General features: G+C 45.4%; 1 protein-coding gene across 9 annotated transcripts in view; it reads left to right on the forward strand.

Moving 5' to 3' along the window:
* Nucleotides 1-22,358, forward strand: part of BIN1 (bridging integrator 1) — a 120,509-nt gene that overhangs the window by 39,633 nt on the left and 58,518 nt on the right. For all 9 annotated transcript variants that reach the window (XM_066575570.1, XM_066575563.1, XM_066575564.1 and 6 more), the window contains exon 2: nucleotides 20,353-20,433. In XM_066575570.1, coding sequence (XP_066431667.1) covers nucleotides 20,353-20,433 — 81 coding nt within the window. The remainder of the gene's footprint in view (nucleotides 1-20,352; nucleotides 20,434-22,358) is intronic.

A 22,358-nucleotide genomic window follows, 5' to 3' on the forward strand; every position in this document is an offset into this window, starting at 1 on the left:
AATAAGTGCCCACAGCCACGGGTAATGTCAGATCCACTGCGGGCTCCCGCATGCAGAATCCGATCTGCCCATGGGCATTGGGCCAAAGCACTATTATAGGGACTTAAGACCTGCCCTGTAGACTTTTTCGCACTCTAGATTACTGAATCTCCCACAATGCACTGGAGTAGAACGTATATAGATATTGGACCACCAGAAGTAATGGTAGGTCCTGCAGTAGTGTTGAGCAAACTGAAACAGCCGAACCCTGTTTTAGGTCAAACTTTGCAAAAAAGTTCTGTTCAGTGCCGGCTGTTCGTCTTGACCGAATCCACTAAAATTCCTCCTCCCTGTTGCCTTGCAGTGCTGGGGTCCGAGGTTCAAATCTATCATCCATTGTAAAGAGCAACCATGACAGCTATGTTCACATAGCTGGAAAGCCAGAATAAATGCATGAAAAAGGGGAAGTACAGCTTTGGGTGCGACTAGAGAATAAAGGCCCATTTAGACACAAAGGTTATCGCTCAAAATTCGCTCAAAAGCCGCCTTTTGAGCGATAATCGTTGTGTGTAACTGCACACACATTGTGCAGTTTTCGTTATCCCTTCGCTCACCATTGTCTTTCAGCGTGCTGAAAGACAAAGAGGAGTCTTATCAGGGATTCACAGCGGGATACAGCTGATACTATTGTTTCAGCTGTATCCTGCTCCCTGATAACGGCTTGAGTATGAAGAACAAAGCAGTCCAGCTCTCTTCTCCATACCCGGCACGGAGCGCTCGGCTGTATAACAGCTGGGCGCTGCGTGCAGAAAACACCTGGATGCAGGAGACAAGCGGGGTCACCCCGCTTGTCTTCTGCATCCTCCACTCCGAGCGCTCAGCTGTTTAACAGCCGGGCACTCGGAGCGGAGAACAGCTGGATGCAGAAGACGGGGGGACACCCTGCTTGTCCTCTGCATCCTCCGCTCTGAGTGCCAGGCTGTATAACAGCCGGGCGCTAAGAGCGGAGGAACAGCTGGATGCAGAAGGCAAGCGGGGACACCCCACTTGTCTTCTGCATCCTCCGCTGGCAGCGCAAGGTGAACGCTCATCTTGAGTGATCATCTATAAATGACACAACGATGATCGCTCAAAAGCTGCTTGAGCGACATCTTTTGAGCGCTTATCGTTGTGTCTAAACCAGCCGTAAGATGTGACTCAAGATTAGTAAAACACTAAAGAAATTGGCACATTTGCAAAGTGAATCAACATCATATGCAACTTGTTATACACCTGGATGTGAACTAGAGAATGACTATATGATTTAAGGCGGAACAAAGTAATGACCCCGTGGGGATCTCCAACCGGTCACCCTTCCTGACTACAGACTCCATGTAACATCGCCACTTTGCTGCAGTTCACAGCTTCAACTTGACTGAAGAGCGTTGGATTCACAGACCTTGTAACCGAAGCCAGATGTTAAAAATAAAACTGCTGAGGCTCAACCTGATCCTGTTATCTGAGAACTGGAAATCTATAAGGGCCGAGATGAAGACAGCCATTTGGCAGCAAGAGTGAGGGTGGAATTCAATGCTGATCCTTATATCAGAGGAAACTATGAAGGAATGGCACATAAAATATAAGTTGTCCATGTTATCAGGAGGGAGATGGCACCTGTCCACCACACAGTAGTGTCATATCACAGGGAGCACATGTTACATTACTGATCCTGAGTTATATCCTGTATTATACTCCAGAGCTGCACTCACTATTCTGCTAGTGGAGTCATTGTGTACATACATTACTTATCCTGTACTGATCCTGAGTTACATCCTGTATTATACGCTAGAGCTGCATTCACTATTCTGCCGGTGGAGTTACTGTGTACATACATTACTTATCCTGTACTGATCCTGCATTACATCCTGTATTATCCTCCAGAGCTGCACTCACTATTCTGCTGGTGGAGTCATTGTGTACATACATTACTTATCCTGTACTGCTCCTGAGTTACATCCTGTATTATACTCCAGAGCTGCACTCACTATTCTGCTGGTGGAGTCACTGTGTACATACATTACTTATCCTGTACTGATCCTGCATTACATCCTGTATTATCCTCCAGAGCTGCACTCACTATTCTACTGGTGGAGTAACTGTGTACATACTTTACTAATCCTGTACTGATCCTGAGTTACATCCTGTGTCATACTCCAGAGCTGCACTCACTATTCTGCTGGTGGAGTCACTGTGTACATACATTACTTATCCTGTACTGATCCTGAGTTACATCCTTCTCTCTTGTGAATCAGTCTTGACTGTGGTTCTCATTAACAACTTTCTTGAATTGCCTTTTAAAAAGTCTTAAGTTGGGTGATAAAGCAGCAGGTGGCAGGACAGATGTCTTCAGAGGTGGTGAAGTTCTCAGCTGCACCAACCCTAGTAGTGTGTGCCCGACTTGTTTTAAGTCAAGACATTATTTAAAGAGATAGTATCCATTAGAATGCCAAAACTTAGAGGTGTGTCCCTGACTCCTACGGGAAGTAGCCTTCTTACACCTTGCCATGCTGGGTCTCATAAAGTTGCTGCTTCTGTCACTGGTCACACAGAGGATCCTCTTCACCTCTCTCAGTTCTTCCTGGCAGCCAAGCACACTGAGGGAATCCTCCCTGTCCATATGCAGGGATACGTTGGACTGTACCATTGTAGAGTGTAGAACATGATCTGATATTGGTGACCAAATGATCATTTGCCCATCAGCGATGCGTTTACTTAATCAGAGGCTTGCCCCTCATGTGTAATCTATACAGTTAGCAGACTTACTTAAAGGGGTTTTCTGACAATGACAAATATATCTGCACATGTATGCAATATGCAGAGAATAGAACCCATCAATTTCAATGGGCTCATTCTCATGCGCATATTTTTCCTGTGCACGAAGAAACACTGCAGCATGCTCTGTTGTCCTGTGCATTCGCACACCAAAGGTCTTTCTAGAAGTCAATGGGGATGTGCAGATGTGTGTGCAATACACTAGGAGATGTGTGAAACACTGCATAATTGTGCAGGAAAGAAACTCGTTAGACCAGTTGGCCATTTCAATCGGTACTTTTTTGCACGCGGCCAAAAAAAGTGCAGTAAATAAAAACATTGATGCGAGTGCAAATAAAGAATCGTCCATTCCACTAAAAAACACTGCGCTCATGCATGCACAAATACACATGAGCTTTGGTAAATTCAGCATAAGGCATGTCCTCTGGGTCCTTTGCAGCCACTCTAGAACCAGGATGTTGCTGCAGCGGTCATTGGGCATATTCATTATTGCATTCCCAGCATGTTCGGCATGTGGCAGAAATAGTAACCAGGATTGGAAAGGGGCGAAATACAGCCATCCAGGAGTAGGAGGGAGAGGGCTGACAGCAGTCGCTGCCCAGTACTACAGTCCTGGTGTCTATGCTTTACACGCTCAGAGCATGCTCCGTATGCAATGATGAATATATGGCTATGTATGGCACGATCCCCGCTGAAGCCTGTGATTTGAGGCATACCGTAACCATTTTTTACATTTTTGGATTACTCCCAGAGTAACCCGTGACATCATAGAGTGAATCATGTGACCTGCTGGAGTGCAGAGTGCTCATGATCCAGCTGATGCAATCATGAACGGTCTGTAGAGCACGTGTCAAACTCAAGGCCAGCACCCAACAGTTCTGTTTTAAAGGGGCTATACACTCGGTGCTCTCCTTATATCTCCTCCAATCTCACACTGATAGAAGGGGGGAGGGGGGGATAGAGAAAAGGAGAGACGCTGATGTAAAAGTTTGAAGAATATAAACCTGCGCTGTGATTGGCTGTGAGTGATGACCTTATTGGGGCCTGAACTAATCAGGGCCTGATGACGCAAACAGGCTGTTAAGAACCGCCTGTAATGGGTGTTTTACCTCGCTGCTGCACAGAACCCAGGCAGCAGCAACGGAACTTTACTTTGGCCGCGAAGGGGTCAAAGGAGTTGTACCAATGTAAAGTTATGCCTATCCACTTTATGATCAGTGGAAGTTCAATTCAAGGTTGCCAACTTGATTTTTTTTTTTCTGGATAACATCCAAAAATCACAGCAGACAATATTTTTAGGAACACATTGGAAAACCATGGGACCCCCATTTTTGAGATCAGAGAGGGTCTCAACAAAGACTTCCACTCATCAGCAAGTTATCCTTCATCCTGTGAAAAGGGGATAACTTGAAATTCTGGGAGCCACGATGGCAGTCCGCTGTTTCCGTATGTGCTACACGGTTTCCATAGCTCTTATTCGCTTCAGTGAAGGCTATGGAAACAGTGCTGCGCGAAGCGCTCGGCTTTTTCCGACAGGCGGTCAGGACAGAGCTTCTGAGTTTTCCCATCTTGGCCTTGAAAAGCTGAGATGGGAATACCGCTTTAAATTACTCATCTTCACTACCCAAAAATCCTTCCATAACTGCAGGGAAGCGCTGACGCCGGCGATGAATGAACTTCGCGTCTCTAATAATAGAAGGATTTAATTAGCCGCTGTACGTCAGGCTGAGAAGTTGCAGGATGTGACACTTTTGCTCTTGACGTGACGCCTCTTGTAGACGGTGCAGGAAGACACCTTGGCCTGCAGATGGAACGCGCCGATAGCAAGCTGCCAGGTGGATTTGTTCTCTCATTTTCTTCTGAGTCTTTAAAAAATTGCGCAACGCTGGAGGGGCAGTTAATGGCAAACGCACTGCGCTCCGCCTCAGGATACTTTACAGCATGTTGTAACTTGGTCTCTAATAGTTGGCACTGTATGGTGGTATTATCTTGGTACTGTATTATTTGGCTGTTTGTATGGTGGTAGTAGTATTTGGGCACTGTGTGGTGGCTTTAGTCTCGTATTGGGTGGCAGTAGCTTTTGGGCACTGTTGGCATTATTCTGGCACTGGGTGGTAGTAGCATTTGGGCACTGGTGCCATTATTTTGGTGCTGGAATGTAGTAGAATTTGGGCACACTGTTGGCATTCTGGCACTGGATGGTAGCATTGGGCACTGGGGTGACATTATTCTGGTGCTGCATTGTAAAAGCATTTGGGTATTGTGTGGTGGCATTCTGGCACTGTTTTGTAATATTTGGGCATTGTATTGAAGTAGCTGGGCACCATATAATGCTATTATTTTGGTACTATAGTATGATCCTAGTACTATATGGTGATATTATTCTGGTACTGCATTGTAATAGTATTTTGGCATTCTGAGATGGTGTTTGGGCATTGCATGATGGTATTTGGCTGTTGTATGGTGGTGGTATCTGGTTGTTGCGTATTACCATTGTGCACAGTATGGCAGGTTTGGGAGACTACTTGATGATGCCAGTGATCACTTCATATATGGTAGCTGTATAATTTCCATCTTTCATCTGTAGGCGCACTCCGGCGCCGGTGTCCGCACTATCCCCTAGAAGGGAGGCATAAAGGATATGATGTGTCCTTTTTATTAAAGTTCTTTCCCCGTGTTGATCTGCAGAAGCGCTGTCCTCTCACGCGCCTGATATGATATACGGGAGATTCCTCCTCGGATCATCTCTTTCATCCTTTCACCATGGAAACAATCTATTTATAGATAAAAGAATGGCGTCTCATAGAAAGTGAGCAGGATGAGCGCGGACGGAGAAGGGCGACCGCCGGGGCTGGAAAGTAACACAGCAGCTGAAATCACTGACCGCTCGCTTGTCCTAGCCGACTGATTAAACAACGGCCGTCATCCAGGACTGAGACGCAAGCGTAAACGGAGGACGTGATTGTTTATCCCGATGAAGTTCAACCAGTAGCGGTTTTATTAATGTGTGCGATAGAGGTTATTTAAAGGGGACAAGCGCTTTATAAGCTATGGGGACTGAACTCCCTCAGCGGTTCTCTGGGACTTTTGCTATTGATGACGTATCCTCAGGATTAGTCATCAATAGTTGATCAGTGGGGTCTGGCCCTGGGGATCCCCGCTGATCACCTGACTGCCAGACCTGCTGTCTGTATGGACAGCACTAGAAGCAGATGGCGCCGTCAACATTGTGGTGGCCCGGTTTGGTACTACATATAGGCATGGCTCCTGCTAAATTCAATGGGGACTGTGCCTGCAGTGTCAAATTTGGCCACTGCAATATGGACAGCACTGTGCACCCTTCTCCTAGGGCTCTCTCCACCCCACGCAGTGAGGAGGAGATTGAAAGGCACAACGGTCTTGCATGTGCAGTATTATTCCATTAATCCATTCAATGGGAGTGCCGGAGATAGCGGAGCGCTTGGGCTTGGCTATTTCCATCAGCCCCCATTGAAGTGAATCGAGTGATGGCCTTGTGTGCTCAACCGTTCCTCCAGCCAATCTTGCTTCACAATGTGTGGGGGCAGCAAGCCTGCAGTCACAAATGAGGGGGGGACAGGACCCCAACATTATTGGGGATCGGTGAGGTCTCAGTTGTGATTCTCTGTGGATGGGGGATAACTATAGATTTTGGGTAAACCCCTAATCTTGGCTGTCTGTTACCACTAGGTGGCGATCTGTTTTCTCCTTTATTGACCCGAAGAGGAGCCATATACAGATCGCCCCCTCATGGTAGCATGTGTCTAAACAGAGGAGCCGTGCTCTGTGCTAAAGGAGATTAGGAAAGTGCCGCCGCTAATCCTTTATGGTTGTGGGAAGACAAAATTGTATAAACTTCCATTATTCCTTTAATTCTCTTTATTTTCTTAGAGCTGCCAGCATAAGGGGCATTTATATAGGAGATTCCCTCCATCTGAGTGCTGGCCAGTCCTATAGGAGAGCCCCCCTCCATCCGTGTGCTGGCCAGTCCTATAGGAGAGCCCCCCTCCATCCGTGTGCTGGCCAGTCCTATAGGAGAGCCCCCCTCCATCCGTGTGCTGGCCAGTCCTATAGGAGAGCCCCCCTCCATCCGTGTGCTGGCCAGTCCTATAGGAGAGCCCCCCTCCATCCGTGTGCTGGCCAGTCCTATAGGAGAGCCCCCCTCCATCCGTGTGCTGGCCAGTCCTATAGGAGAGCCCCCCTCCATCCGTGTGCTGGCCAGTCCTATAGGAGAGCCCCCTCCATCCGTGTGCTCGACAATGCGTGGGAGACCGCACATCCGCATGCTTGGTTCTCATGTGACACGAAAATAGAACATGCCGCGATCTCTTCGTCTCGCAGCATCGCTGCGTGAGAACAATTGCCAATGTAAATGCATCATTACAAATAAAGGGTTGTATTCTTGTGCGTCTCACAACACACACAACTTGCACCATTTTTGCACCCGTGTGAATGCACCCTCAAGTTGCGTGTGATAGCAATATGGACGGAACTTGTGCGTCTTAACACATTGCTTATTCAGATTAGCAAATTGTTTTTCCTTAGTTTTTTTTTTTTTGCTCATGGAGATGCTACGAGATTAAAAAAAGTGCTGCATGTCCTCTTTTTGGGTGATTCCTTGTAAAGTATCACCCATTATTTCCTATGGGATTGCTAAAAAAAAATAAAAATGGTATAGCACTTGTATGCTTTACGATTTGCATGTGAGGGAATGGGATTTTATTTATTTTTGTACTTTTTCCATTGAATATGTTGTAAGCACTTGGTCTTTTCACTTGCATGAAAAATGTGTATAAAAATCGTAAGTGATGAAGTTTTTGAGCAAATCACGCATCGTTCTCCCATCCGGAATTGGAAGCGTAACTTCGGTCTGAGTTTCCCGGACCGATATCTCGCTCGCTCCTGTGAATGCAGCATAAGACAACATTCAGTTCTAGACCGCAGTCTGCGCCCAGTGGGGTACATCGGAATGAGACCGCTTCATACTTGGAGGCTTCGCTGTTTGAGTTTGTTCATAGATTGTTCACATTTCATGTCGCTTCCCTTTAAAACTCGTTAGTGAACTTTCACTTCTGCTGATCTTCCCTGGAAAGCTCGTACATTTTGAAAAAGATGAGTCATTGGCGGCCGCACAGGAGAGGCGCATGTTGATGGCAGAACGCTGCGGACGGTGGGTCTGCGGTCAAACATCTGTTTTTGCAGTTTTTATGGAATCCAGGCATTCAGGGACAGCGGAGATCGCTCATGTTTGGCTGGCCCTGGGGAACAGCTCTGCCTGTGGGGATTCCCAGTGATGTTGATTCCTAGAGCTAAGCAACACATTCGGCTCTGCTACATCAGTATGTGAAATACTTAAATTAAAGGGGAGTTCCAGGCAAATACTGTTGATGCTCCATCCTCAGGACCCCAGATGATAGGCCGGCAATGGTAATACTATAGTGCAGATGAACAATCGCACTAATGATCCCCAATGCAGGCGCCTGTGGGAAAGTCGTTTAAATGAGGGGCGCTGTTGAAGCATCCGCGGTGTACAAGGGCCCTAAGGCCGGCTTCACATGTGCGTATTTGCGTGCGCAATCCGTAGAGAATAGAACCCATTGATTTTATATGGGTTTGTTTGCATTTTTGTATTCTGAATGGGGATTTTAGTCGCGCAACAAAAGAATGGAACCTGCTGTAGTTTTTCTGTGTATTTGCACATCAAAGGTCCCCATAGAAGTTGATGGGGGCGGGAGGGAGCACTAATACGCACGCAATACGCAAGAAGATGCGTGAAACACTGCGTAATTCTGCTGGAAAAAGAACACATCTGGGACTCATTAGCCATTTTAGTTGCATCTTTGCCACAAGCAAATATAGATGTCGGCGCAAAAACGTACAGTAAAAGCCTTGTTCATTCCGCAAAAAAGCAGCGCTCAAGTGCACGCACATACGCTTGCGCTCATGGGAAGCTGGCCTAAGGCTCCTATTACACGGAGCGATAACCGTTTGCATGAATGAACGATGGCGGTTGGCTTGTGCGGCCTCTTTATACAGGCAGATATATCGTTCACAATTCGTTCACATTCACTGCATCGGTGACTGCGAGACCAAACAACGGCTGCTCACACAACGATGTGTGAATGAACGAACAATCATTTGTATGCCCCCATAAAATGAATGACGAATGAGAAGTGAGCGAATTTTAGTTCGTTTGATCACTGTCTGCGTTTACACTGAAAGGATCATTCAAATCTGCGCAATCCAATGCCTTTTTTTTTTTTTTTTTTTTAACAGTAATCGTTTCGTGTAAAGGGCCCTGAGGTCTGCCATCTTGAGGTCCGGGACAGGAGACTCTGGGCTCATGCCCACGAGCGTCGCAGGATACGCCCGTGGATTTATGCTGCGGGAGTACCAGTAATAAAAACAAAAGGTGCCTGCTGGTGATCGCTGATTTCCGTGGTCTCTATTAATGCTATATTAATGGAGACCTACCCTGGTGGGAATCCACGGCAAATAGAACATGCCGCGATTTATTTCTGGCTGCGAAAATCCGCATGTGAGCATTGGCAGGCAGAAAGCTATTAGGTTCAATAGAACCTAATAGTTGTGGAATTCACGCGTGGGAAACGCGGTAAAAATCTGTCCATGGGCATTCACCCTTAGGCTGCTGTTGTGTTTGGCTCGCAGGGGACGGCCGACACTGATATATACATGATTAAGCTTTATTTACACAACCAATCACAGCGCACCTTTTATTTTACCTCAGCAGTATAAGAAATGACAACCAATCACAGCACAGCCTTCGTTTTACCTCAACAGTATAAGAAATGAAAGCTGCGCTGTGATTGGTTGCTATGGGCAACAGACGGGTCTTCTCTTAGACTGCTTTGATAAATGAGGCCCATTGTATTGCCCAAAGCAACCAATCACAGCACCGCTTTTATTTTTCAAACCGCTGTGGTAACATGCAAGCTGCGCTGTGATTGGTTGCTACGGGCAACAGCCTTTCCTTAGTGTGCTTGACGATGGGAAGCAACAGTTTGTTCTTGTGGGCAGGTAGAAATAAGTAAAACTTCAGGTAATTCTTGAGTCGGCCCGGTCCGTTGGCTTGTGATTCATGCGACGCGCTGAGCTATAAAAGCAAGGAGGCGGCGTGGAAGGCTTTTATTACCAGAGAACAAACATTTATTTCAGCTGCGCAGCGGCAGTTAATTCCAGCTTCACGTTTTATGGCATCGAAAAAGGACATAAACCAATTTGAGGAGGAAATTGGCCTAAATTGGTCCTCCGACGCGAGGCCCTCCGGATTGTAAATCTGAATACGAGATTTCCTTCCGGCATGAATTGCAAACATGATCTTATGTGTTTATACCGGGTGATTACAGCCGACCCTCCCGACTCGCAGAACTCCGTTAACGACACGCGGACAGACATTTGATATCGATGGAAACAGAAACTCAAACACTTTCTTTCAGTAAAACCGTCTCCCGTAAGATGTCAGTGTTACCCAACCAATCACAGTGCAGCTTTCATTTCTCAAGCTGCTGAGGTAAAAAGAAAGCTGCGCTGTCATTGGTTGCTATCGACAACAATGACCTTCTTACTATTAGACAAAAGGCCCAAAAGTTTTCATTCTGCTGTAGTCCTTGCTAGGGGGGGATATGAGACAAAATGGCTGCCAACGAAAACAGGAGAGCGTTTTATGTCCTCAATTTTCATGTCTACCAGTTATAAGTGTGAAACGTAATTATTTAACACACCTTGGTGAAGCTCCACCAGCGGCGCACAATTCGTAAGTGGTCTCCAATTTTAAGGAAAATGGTTGCATCTGTAAGCAAAAATCATCCGGCCGTCCAGCAGTAAGAGTGGAAACAGCGGAGCGTCCATGGTTGTCTCACATGAAGTCCTCAGAAAGCCACCATCAGGGCAAGCAGAGAATTGGACGTCCCGCCGCCGACCAATTGGAATTGCGACAAAGTGCAGCGACGTTCTTTCTGCGGACTGTCACGGGAAGCGATGATGTCATGGAGTCTTTAGTGTTCAGTGATGAAGACGCCTTCCAACTTTCTGGCAACAAATGTAAATCTGGGAGGTGAAACCACCAGTCTATATGGAGGGTCCGGGCGACTCCACCAAGCTGAGCGTGTTTTGCGCTATAACCTGCAGGAAATTATCCGGCCCCTTTTTACTCCATGAGGGAACCATCCCGGGGATTTTGTACCCAGATGCTATACATATGGCTTCTGCCGAAGTCGGAACAGGAGATCCCAACAGGACCCTCCCTCCATTATTACAATGAGGTCAGAAGTGAGCAGCGACCACCAGACAGATGGATCAGCGGTGATGATGGTGACCTTCTTCCTTGGCCTCCTCGTTCCTGGTACCTTACACCTTGGGATGTTCCTCTCTGTTAGTCTACATGCCCCCCTCACCAGCCACCATGATCTGTGGCATCCCAGAAGCCATTGCATTAGTCATCGTGATACGCTACAATGTGTATGGCCCGTCTCACACGACCGGATTTGAATTGCAGATTCCACTGTAAAACGCAGGCATTTTTGATTTCCTCGTCACACTTGGGGATACGAATTGCGTATTCCACGAGAGGAAGAAATATCGCAGCATGCTCTACTTGACTGCAGAATCCGCACAAACTGCCTCCTTTGGACACAATGGAGCTGTCAGACTTGCAGCACAGTCGCAATTAACACTGCATATGGGCTGCGGGTACCCATGTCATCACACGCAACGGCACGGGAAATACAAACCAAGAAAGAAAAAAAAAAACAAACCTGTACTGCGCATGACCACCTGCGAACCTCCGTGTCATCCGCAGTACAGGTACTTGCAGAACGCAGGGCTGAGACGAACAGGCTGGATTCTGCATGTCAGGAACGTAACTCCAGTGACAGAGGGGGTCACACCGATCACCTCCGATGAGGGAAACATTGTTGATGTTGGGCAACAAAACTTTTTGAGTTTGTTTCCATTGATATCAGATTTCTGTATCTGAGTGTCGGTAAACGGGAGACGTGTGCGCCAAAGTGGGAAGATCGTTTGTAATAACTCTGTATGAAGATTCAATTTTGCCATATATAGGGTCCTCCCTCCAATGCGGATTAGAGGAAATTGGTCATGTGATCACAGCTCATTTGGCGTATAGCTGTTTTGTTTTTGTTTTTTTTTTATATTGCACATTGCCATAATTAAGAGCGGTTTTCTCGCTTGAAACGCGTAGGGTCTTTGCTATGTCTTAGCTGGTAATGCCAGCAAATATGTTTTTAAAATGGAATTAAATAAAATTCTGTTTTTATGGGATCGCTGTATCAACTATTATCGTTACAAATGGATTTCTATATCCCTGACCTGATACAATCGCCCATATCCTTCACTCATGCTCGTACGATCATGTAACCATGTGGCGGTTAATAAGCAGACATGATCTGCTGACCTGAAGGACTACATACAGCAGTGACCTCCGCCCTATGGCTTGCCAGCTGTTGCAGTGCACCAACGCTAGCAGGTTTGTAAGGGTTGGAGTTTTGCAATAGCTATAGATCTGCAGGTTGGAGTTTAATCCCACATTGTCTGGGAATTCCTCTTTGACATGGGGTGAGTCATTCGTAGCGTCCCATGAGCTGAACTCGTTGCAGAGAACTCTGCCGGACACACCTCAAGGTGATGACAGACAATATGATTTCATTCCCCGTCACCTGGGCGTTGCAACTGCTACAACATTACTACACGGCTCTACCTTGTAGGTTCCCCTGAACTGCTACATAATTGTTCTCCGCTCGTCTTCCCACTTAAATGCAAGCCTTTAACAGCCGCAGCGATCTGGGACAATACAACGCTTCTATCACTGCGTAGACTGAACCGTACAACACTGCATGTGCTTGACATGAAGCTTGGAGGGGTTTTGTCAAGGGTATACATACCCCTTCTGGGGTCTTGGGACACTGACAGCTGGCGCTGGCATATATGGAGACTTCTGTGTAGACTGCCTGGGCAGTAGCATGTAACAGCAGCGTCCAACCAGAGGCTGCAGCATCATCGTTGGCGCTTTTAGGCTTCAGCGCTCCTATCCTGGACACCATGATGCCAGGAGTTTGGGGACATGACATTGTGGCGTCTCTGGCCACAGCGATCACCTGCTTCCGCCTAGCCCATCTACCCAGAAATCACCGCTGATGCCAGTACCGGCTGTCAGCTGCATCCCAGGGCCCAGGAGAGGAGAGTTATACCCTTGTTGTTTTAGGCAGGGCCCAGCTGGGGGATGGGGTTTTGTTTTAATGACAAAACCCCTTAAAAGTGAACCTCCATGTTTTTGTCTATGCCCTTTTTTAGGTCCATCATTCTGTACTGATAAATTTCATAATCTATCTTTGTATCAGAAAAAAAGCTGTAGTCGCTATAGAGCTCCCAATACACTTCATAGACCGATACATAAAACAATTCTGTCTACCCGCAGCCACCACTAGAGGGAGCTCCCTGCAAACTAGTTTATATTTGAATTCAGTGTACAAGTTATACAGAGGTCTCCTTATTGCTTTAGTGCATGTGAGTATCTGATATAGGAAAATTACATTTTAGTGAATGGTATGCAGTAAGGGTACCCTTTTTTTTTTTTTTTTTTTTTTTGGACTGATTCATTTTTTTTAAATTTTATGTTTTTAATAAAATTGGAAGTAAAATTTAGAACCTAGCACATTTGCCTTTGCAATGCTAGGTTCAAATCTCATCAAGGGCAACATCAACTTTGAAAAACTTCATACAGCCCTCTCCTTTGAACCTTCAACTCCAGCACTGCAAAGTAGCAACAAGAACCTAAAAAAACAATACAGATGTCACTCTTGGTCACATATGAACCTACAACTCCAGCACTGCAAGGCAGCAGTACTAACAACTGAGCCATCATGCTCAAGAAGAAAGAATAAACACAACGAGAACCTACAACCTCCATGCAGATGTTGTACATAATCAATTGTGAACTTAGAACCACCGCAGTGCTATAAAGTCTGGTGGCTCAGTTGTTAGCACTGCTGCCTTGCAGTGCTGGAGTTGTAGGTTGACATCGCCCAAGGGTGATGGCAGGATGGATATATTTTTGGTTAGTTGATGGTGCCCTTCATGAGATTTGAACCTAGGACCCCAGCATCACAAGGCACCAGTACTAACCACTGAGCCACATGAAGTAAGTATAGCCTGGTTTTAATGTTACCGCATAAACCGGGTCATCTTTACTGAGGTGCAGGGCATGCGGGGGCATTATTAGTGCAATAAGAGCGTTGCTTGGTGTAAAAGGGGTGTGGTCAAACAAGTTGTTTTTTTTTTTTTTTTTTTTTTTTTGAAAAACCATGAGGTTTGATACCATATAGAGGCCATACAACTGCAGTGGTGGAGTAGAGGTGGCTGTGGGGCTGTTCACGCTGCCCTCCTCGGGGGCTGATTTTTAGAACCAAGCACGCCCTCCCCCCACCCAATTCTGAGCTCAGTCTGATATCCCCTACATTTTTGGCATGGTCCTGCGCCCCCCCCCCCCCCCCCCCCCTCCACCAGTTTTGTTGAATGCACCTACATTCTATCTGAATGAAGATTCTGCATTGTTTTATTATGTGCGGCTCTTTAAATAATTTTATGGCATCTGTAAAATGTAGCTGCACTGAAGGATTCTGGGAAGGTCTGATCATGTCCTGTGAGGTGAGGAGCTGTAACATGTTAGGCGGAAAAGCAAAACAAAACTTTGCCGTGCTCCGCGTTACTCAGCGCCATTTCCTGCTTGGAGAGAGTTGAAGAATAGTGAACCACCGCCTGTGTTTCATTTTATGATTCTTTTTCTTGCCTCTGGTCAAAGTGTGACCTCAAGCTGTGGACACGGGCTGGGGTGGACTTTGGTTATATTGCTCTTCGGAATAACACACGGTCCGGAATTATCCTGCAGGACGCAGCCAAATCCGTAACTGCTGCATTGGACACCAAAAGCCGCAGGACAATGAATGGAACGCTCCATTTAGTCGCCTCCTCAACGCAGTGAGGAAACCCTGAGGCACGGGACTTCCCTTCTTTAGATTGACGATCAGCAAGTTATCCCTTTTCCTGTGAATAGATGAGAACTTACAGTTTTGGTACAACCCCTCTAAGTAAAATGTGTGGCACCAATACTTTTTGATCTCTGATCACAGATCAAGTAAACTTGGTTTTGCAAATCTGAGGTTGAACCAAGAAGAAATGTACTACTCACGGTGACAGAGATTAGCTCTCGTCGATCTTCGATCAAAACTTTAGGCCCCCTGTCCACGGCAGTGATTGCGCCGGCGGTAAATTGCCAGGAAGCTTTCCATAGCCTTGCTATGGAAAGCGCCGGCCCCATGTTGACGAGCAGAGAATCATTGCGATTCTCCGCTCGCGGCCGACAATTCGCAGCATGCTGCGACTTGCCCCGATTCTCCGCGGTCAGCCTATATGTCAGATAAGCTGACCTACAGAGAACCATCTGCTGGCTCCTGCTGCCGGGCGGCGGCTCCTGGGGGATACCGCAACACCCATGGACAGGGGGCCTTAGTGTAACTAGTCCTTAATCTTTGAAGCAGTATTATAGTAGTTATATTCTTGTACATAGGGGGCAGTATTATAGTAGGTATATTCTTGTACATAGGGGGCAGTATTATAGTAGGTATATTCTTGTACATAGGGGGCAGTATTATAGTAGGTATATTCTTGTACCTAGGGGGCAGTATTATAGTAGGTATATTCTTGTACCTAGCGGGCAGTATTATAGTAGGTATATTCTTGTACATAGGGGGACAGTATTCCCTGGTTCAGAGAAATGTAATCTGTTTTTTCTATGACTAAAATATCACCATTTATGTTCCTATACCAGTGATGGTGATGTTAATGTCAATAACACTTATTGGATGCCACTTATATTGCACTGCGGTCCGTGGTTTACATGGGGTCTGGTTGCACAGCTTGACAGTTATTATAGATATCCAGTAAAGCGAGGACAAGGCAACTGAAGTCCTAGATACGAACAGATAAGTGACAAGTAACTGTAAGAGGCCACTCTGTCATTGTCATCGCTGAGACTTGATGGACCGCGTTCATGTCTCTGTTCAGTCAGTTGAGGATAATTGGCCGCACTGTCATTCAGAGGTCCATGAATTTGTATTTGGTTTAAATGTTCTGGGGGGGTGGTGGTGGTGGTGGTGGGGGTCTGTATATTTATGTATATAAGCTAGACATATGATATTTCTACTAATAGAATTCCCTAATATCTATCGGAACTGCTCCATTCACAAAGTAGCAAGTCTGGAGTTTATGTTGTCACACTTGCCCTCCATCTATATAGTATCTCGCCGTACATGTTTACACGACCTGCATGTGACTGATGAGTCTTAGTCTGGGGGCATGGTTTGTTTGACATCAAGCTTGGGCCAGGTTTATGAACTACATGCAACATTCGTTATACCAAAACTTTACAGACCGTCCCCACCGAGAATGGGCATTCACCATAGAAGCACAAGGGTATTGCAGTAGATGGGACTTCTTCTTTACTTTACAGTTAGGACATTAAAGAACATTACAGAAAACTATTGGTAATAGCCTTCCCTGCAGAGCTAATTATTATCAGAGGACATGTTAAAACTGTATTTTATGCAGATGTCTAATATAATAGTACACAACTGGCCCTAAGACTCTGCCTCCTTTAACCCCGTAAGGGCAAAGCCCTTTTTTTTTTCTTTTTTGACTTTTGGTTTCCCCTCCCCGATTCAAAAAATTGCAACTTTTTTATTTTTTTTTATTTTTATTTTTTATTGCTCATTCACATATTTGTCTGCAGGGTGAGTTATATTTTTCAATGGTATTATTTAATGTACTGAAAAACTGTAAGTGGAGCGAAATCGGAAAAAAAATGCAATTCCGCCATCTTTAGGCGAGTCTTGTTTAAATTGTGTACACGCTGCTGCAAAAATGACATCATACTTTTATTCTCTGGGTCAGTACAATTATGACAATACCAAATTCTATAAAAAAAATTTTTTGTTTTGCTGTACTACTTTTGAAAAGCAAAATATATTTGGGGGAAAAAAATTAAACTTTATGCCATAATGTTTCTTTTTCAGTCAACCTAGTTGTATGAAGGCTTGTGTTTTATGGGACCTTCTGTAGTTTCTATTTGTACCATTTTGGTATTGGTAAAACTTTTTGATCACTTTTTTAATTCAAACTTTTCTTGGAATCGGGATGACCATTCTGGTATGGCTTATTCTTTTTTTCAGCATGTGGGATAAATAATGGATCACTATGATAGATCAAACTTTTATGGAAGCAGCGACACCAAATATGTTTTATAGGACTTTTTAAAAAAAATATTTTTAAATTAGAAATATGGGAAAAGGTAGGTGTGTGTGCTTTTTTTTTTTTTTTTTTTTTTTTTTTAACTTAATTAATTATTAATAAACTTTAACTTCTTGTTACAATTTTTTTTTTTTTTGTGATCACAGTACAATGCAATACAATGGTATTGCGTTCGGATAGGCAGGCAGCCATGACAATGGCTTTAGAAGGCCCCAGGCTTCCATGGCAACTGAACAGCACTTCGCGATCTCATTGTAGGGGGGCAGTTTAGGACCCCTGAACACAGATCGAGACCTTTAACTGTTGCTGCCAAATATTTGAAGGGTTAACAGCTGCGCTCAGCGTTCACACTGATCGCCGCTTTGCGTGTGGGTGTATGCTCCATACAAACCCCACACCGCCATGATGTAAATATACGTTGTATGTGACATTTAAAAGGGCTATGTGGGGATTTAAGTTTCTTACTGGGATGCGATGCAGTGATAGACAGAGAATCTTGCTTAATTATTGTAATTAGGTGACAGCCTGTCAGTCTCCTATTATGTCACAGACAGTGGAGACCGCAGTACCATGTGACCTCTTGTAGGAACGCAACTAGAAGTGACGAGTCCGAGTCTGCACATTCCTGTAAGAAATCTAAATCACCGGATAACTCCTTTATGGGGTTAAACTGAACAGTTTTCTCTGTCCAGAAATGTAAATTCTTGGTGAGCAGAGATCATCCCGCACGCTGCTCTTTAAAGAAAAGAATATCTTTATTTAAAACCTAATTAAAAACCCACATGCCCCCATGGGATACTACTGACTCGTTTCTTACTGGAATCTGCTCCTGGTCCCTTGGATTGTGGCCCTGAGGAAACAAACACATGTGGCGAGCTGAAATCTCGTATTTGTAAATTCTGCGTGACACTCCTGTATCTCCTGAGGAAGAAGGAACATTGTCCAGACTACCATGGAATTACATGATGATGAATGGAGTTGTTTATGTTGCTGTTGTGACATCATTTCGGTTACCAGGGCCGGCAATGGTACCTGCTAAAACTCCACGGTTGTCAGAGCCCGCTGCAGTCTGGTGGTGGTGGTGGGGGGGGGGGGGATCGGTGCCTCTCTGTGGGCTCATCAGTTAACTTTACTGCATGTAGTTGGCAGCATTTCAGAAGGATATAGCCAAGGATGTTGTCGTGGGTTATGCTTCATGTCTATAAATTAGTCACACCTACATAATAGGCCGTACTCCATAATATCCCTCAATAGGCCTTAAACACACCTGCATAATAGGCCATACTCCATAATATCCCCCAATAGGCCTTAACCACACCTGCATAATAGGCCATACTCCATAATACCCCCCTGATAGGCCTTAACCACACCTGCATAATAGGCCATACTCCATAATACCCTCCTGATAGGCCTTAACCACACCTGCATAATAGGCCATACTCCATAATACCCCCCTGATAGGCCTTAACCACACCTGCATAATAGGCCGTACTCCATGATATTTCCTGATAGGCCTTACCACATCTGCCTTATAGGTTGTACTTCAATAGATGGTTTTTCCTCCATCACGCACTTCTCTGTATATTCTCCACACCATTACATGAGAAACCCCCATGCGGTTGGTAGTGACATCCCGGCCCTGGCTAGTCTAGCACCGTTGACCAAACCTTGTTGGAAGTCACTCCCATCGCTGGATTTTTCCTATTGGATGTGGATTCACCTAAAACTGATCCATGGAAAACTTGTCAGGTGATTTTATGCCGCACTCTGGGGTCATGGGGAGAAATTCCATACGGGGAAGCTCCAATCGTGAGGACCAGGGGATCTAATAATGGGCCATTCGGTGTAATGCCAGTCAGACTCTAGGTGTAAAGAATGAGGAGGCCCTAAACATTTACCACCATAATCTGTGAACTCTGAAGGGCCTCCATGTACTAATGGGTTCCCATGGTAGCCAGAAGCCTGTCAAAGGCCTCCACGTATGCCATGTAACTCAGTCTATTAGACTCTGGCAGAGGTAGAGCCAATAGACTGCTTGTTATAGGCTTGGTAGAATGTACTACATAAGTAATGCAGTGTACTATCCTAGTGATCGAACAATCGCATCTCCAAATCCCCTTGAGGGACTAGAAATCTCGTTAGAAAAATTCAATAAAGTTTTTTTAAATTAGAGAGAAAAAATACAGTTTAAAAAATACATACTTTTATTCCCACAAAAAAAATTTCAAAAGGATAACGTTTTTTTAAAAGCCGAATATAATAGGTTTAACCACATTCATAACGACCAAAACACTGAAAATATTTTGTTATTTATCTCACTTGGTGAACACCATAAAAAGAATTTTAAAACTAACGCCAGAATTGCATTCTTCTCGTTTGCCTCCTAAAATAATGTAATGAAAAGCAATCCAACAGTCACAGGTACCTCAAAATGGTACCACTAAAAGCTACAACCCTTCCTACAACAAACAAGCCCTCAAGTAGCCCCGTTGCTGGAAAAATGAAAATTCTTTCGGTTTTAGAATGCGTCGCTGCAGATGCAATTGTTTTGCTCAAAACACACTTTTACAGAAAACTGGGTATCGCAGTAATCGTGCTGATCCAAAGTCATCATGTTATTTTTACTGAATGATTAATACTGTAAACCCCCCCCCAAGAATGGCGGAATATCTGAGTGTTGCGTCCATCATCTTCCCCCTAAAACCTGTAATAGAAGTGCTACAACTAGGGATGAGCGAGTATACTCGCTAAGGCACTACTCGCTAAAGATTCGGGGGCCGCCACAGCTGACAGGTGAGTTGCGGGGGAGAGCGGTCGGGAGAGAGGGACAGAGATCTCCCCGCCCCGCGGCGGCACCCGAATCTTTCGGGACGAGCGAGGAGATACTCGGCTAAGGCACATTACTCGAGCGAGTAGTGCCTTAGCGAGTATACGTGCTCATCCCTAGCTACAACACATTATATGTACCCCAGAGTGCTGTCCTCAAAATATAGAAATAGTCTCCCCAAACAAACAGTCTCTCATATGACAACTAGCTCTGGCTCTTGCAATGCAACAGTGAAGGTCGGTTGGTCCTTAAGGCACAATATAGGCTGGACTCTAAGGGGTTAATATTGCTCAATATCCCCCTCACTGATAACTCGTGCTACGGATAAGACTGAGACAACAGCTTTATTTAATATTTGATTTTTTTTTCCCCCTCAGGTGCTACAGAAACTCGGAAAAGCAGATGAGACGAAAGACGAGCAGTTTGAGCAATGTGTGCAGAACTTCAACAAACAGCTGGTAAGTAGAAATGAAGCGCGGTGCTGTTTACCGGACCAGACGGCGGTACACTAAGGGACGAGCGGCATTTACCTATTTGTGGAAAATATTTGGCATCTGTCAGTCACTCTGTATATTTGTGTGTGTGTGTGTGTGTGTGTGTGTGTGTGTGTGTAAAATTGTGTATATATGTATATACATACACACATGCAATGAGGGAGAGACTGACTCTGACTTACATTGCAATTCCTTGACATTAAAAGTGTAGCTAGGCTTTCCTTCACCTGGGATACAGTTTGAGGTCCCCACTTCTGTAATTTGCTCTATAATATACTGGGTGAAGCGATAATTATTAATTAAATGGGTTTTCCGACATATTATTTTCTTTAAAATAGCTTTCCCAACCTAAAAATAACAACCAGCTTCTCCTCTCCTGGTTCCCCGCATCTCCTGCTCCAACAGCTCTGGATTTCCACTGTGACGTAATGTTCACAGGCTGCAGAAGCCCGTGTATGGGAATGGCAGAGCCCAGCGCTGGAACACAGAGGTCTGTAACTGGCTGCAGCAGCCTGTGTATTAGAATGGCAGAGCCCAGCGCTGGAGCACTGACATCTGTAACTGGCTGCAGCAGCCTGTGTATGGGAATGGCAAAGCCCGGCGCTGCAACACTGTGGTCTGCAATTAGCTGCAGCAGCCTGTGTATGGGAATGGCAGAGCCTGGTGCTGCAACACTGGTCTGTAATTAGCTGCAGCAGCCCGTGTATGGAAATGGCAGAGCCCGCCGCTGGAGCACTGACGTCTGTAACTGGCTGCAGCAGCCTGTGTATGGGAATGGCAGAGCCCGGCGCTGGAACACTGAGGTCTGTAACTGTCTGCAGCAGCCTGTGACATCTCGTAAACCAGCTAACTGCAGCTTATAAACAAAGGTCGGCCACAAAGCACAGAGTTGCGGCGTGGGAGATGCTGGAACCAGGACAGACAACCCCTTTTAAGCATGTCCTTGGTTAGCTTACTTCTATGAAAAGCTAATGGTGGGCCAGTAGTTCAGGCAGTAGGTCCAGACTCAGGACACTGAGCAGTAACAGACTGGAGTTGGCCACACACATAAGGGTGCTTTCACACATACTGTGATTTGTAGTGAAACTTGCCTAACCCTCATCCAGTTACGCCCGGGGCACATGCCCCGACTGCCCTTGCCCGGCATGATGTTATAGAACAAGGGCTCTGTGGCTTTCCTATTGGTCAATCCTGAGTTTGTCAGCAATCTACAAAACAGCATTTCCAGCCTTCTGTATTATGGAGGGCCTTTTCACTAACAGGACTAGTAAACTCTTAAGAGATGAAGTAACAAAAAGCTTCCGCTGACTGTTAATATCTGTAACTGAGGGACTGATCCAAGATTGGGCATCCTCAATTCCCATACCAACAGAGAGTTGGCACACATACAGTGTCCTCCTCGGCACCAGTGGGATCCCAATGAATGAACTCCACCAATCGATCATGTACAACAGATCTGATAGATATATTATACATGTCCAGTGGGAATAGCTTTCGATTGCTGCCTACAATTTCCATCATTCAGTACAGCTCCATCATTTGCTCTCACTTCCCACTGCATGGGCATTGGTGTATAAGTCTGATCTGGGAAGAAGACAAGGCAGTCTAAGCATTAACACAGTGATATATGCCTTGTGTAATCTTAGACCATTTATAACTAGTCATCACAGCTGGGGTTAGGATCCCTTAAGTATGATCAGTACACGGCACTTTTTTCTCTTTGTGCATTGGGGGGGATTTCTTCATGCAGGAAGCCAGTATATGTCCTGGAGGATGTTTTCATCCTAGAAGACGCCAGTATAGAAATGACTCAACCTCTGAAAACAGGCAAGATGCTGAGCAAGGACTTCTGGGTCACGACCATCATAACATCTGGAAGCTTTATCCTC

This window comes from Eleutherodactylus coqui, chromosome 8 (genome assembly GCF_035609145.1).
Source record: "Eleutherodactylus coqui strain aEleCoq1 chromosome 8, aEleCoq1.hap1, whole genome shotgun sequence".
NCBI classification, from domain to species: domain Eukaryota; kingdom Metazoa; phylum Chordata; class Amphibia; order Anura; family Eleutherodactylidae; genus Eleutherodactylus; species Eleutherodactylus coqui.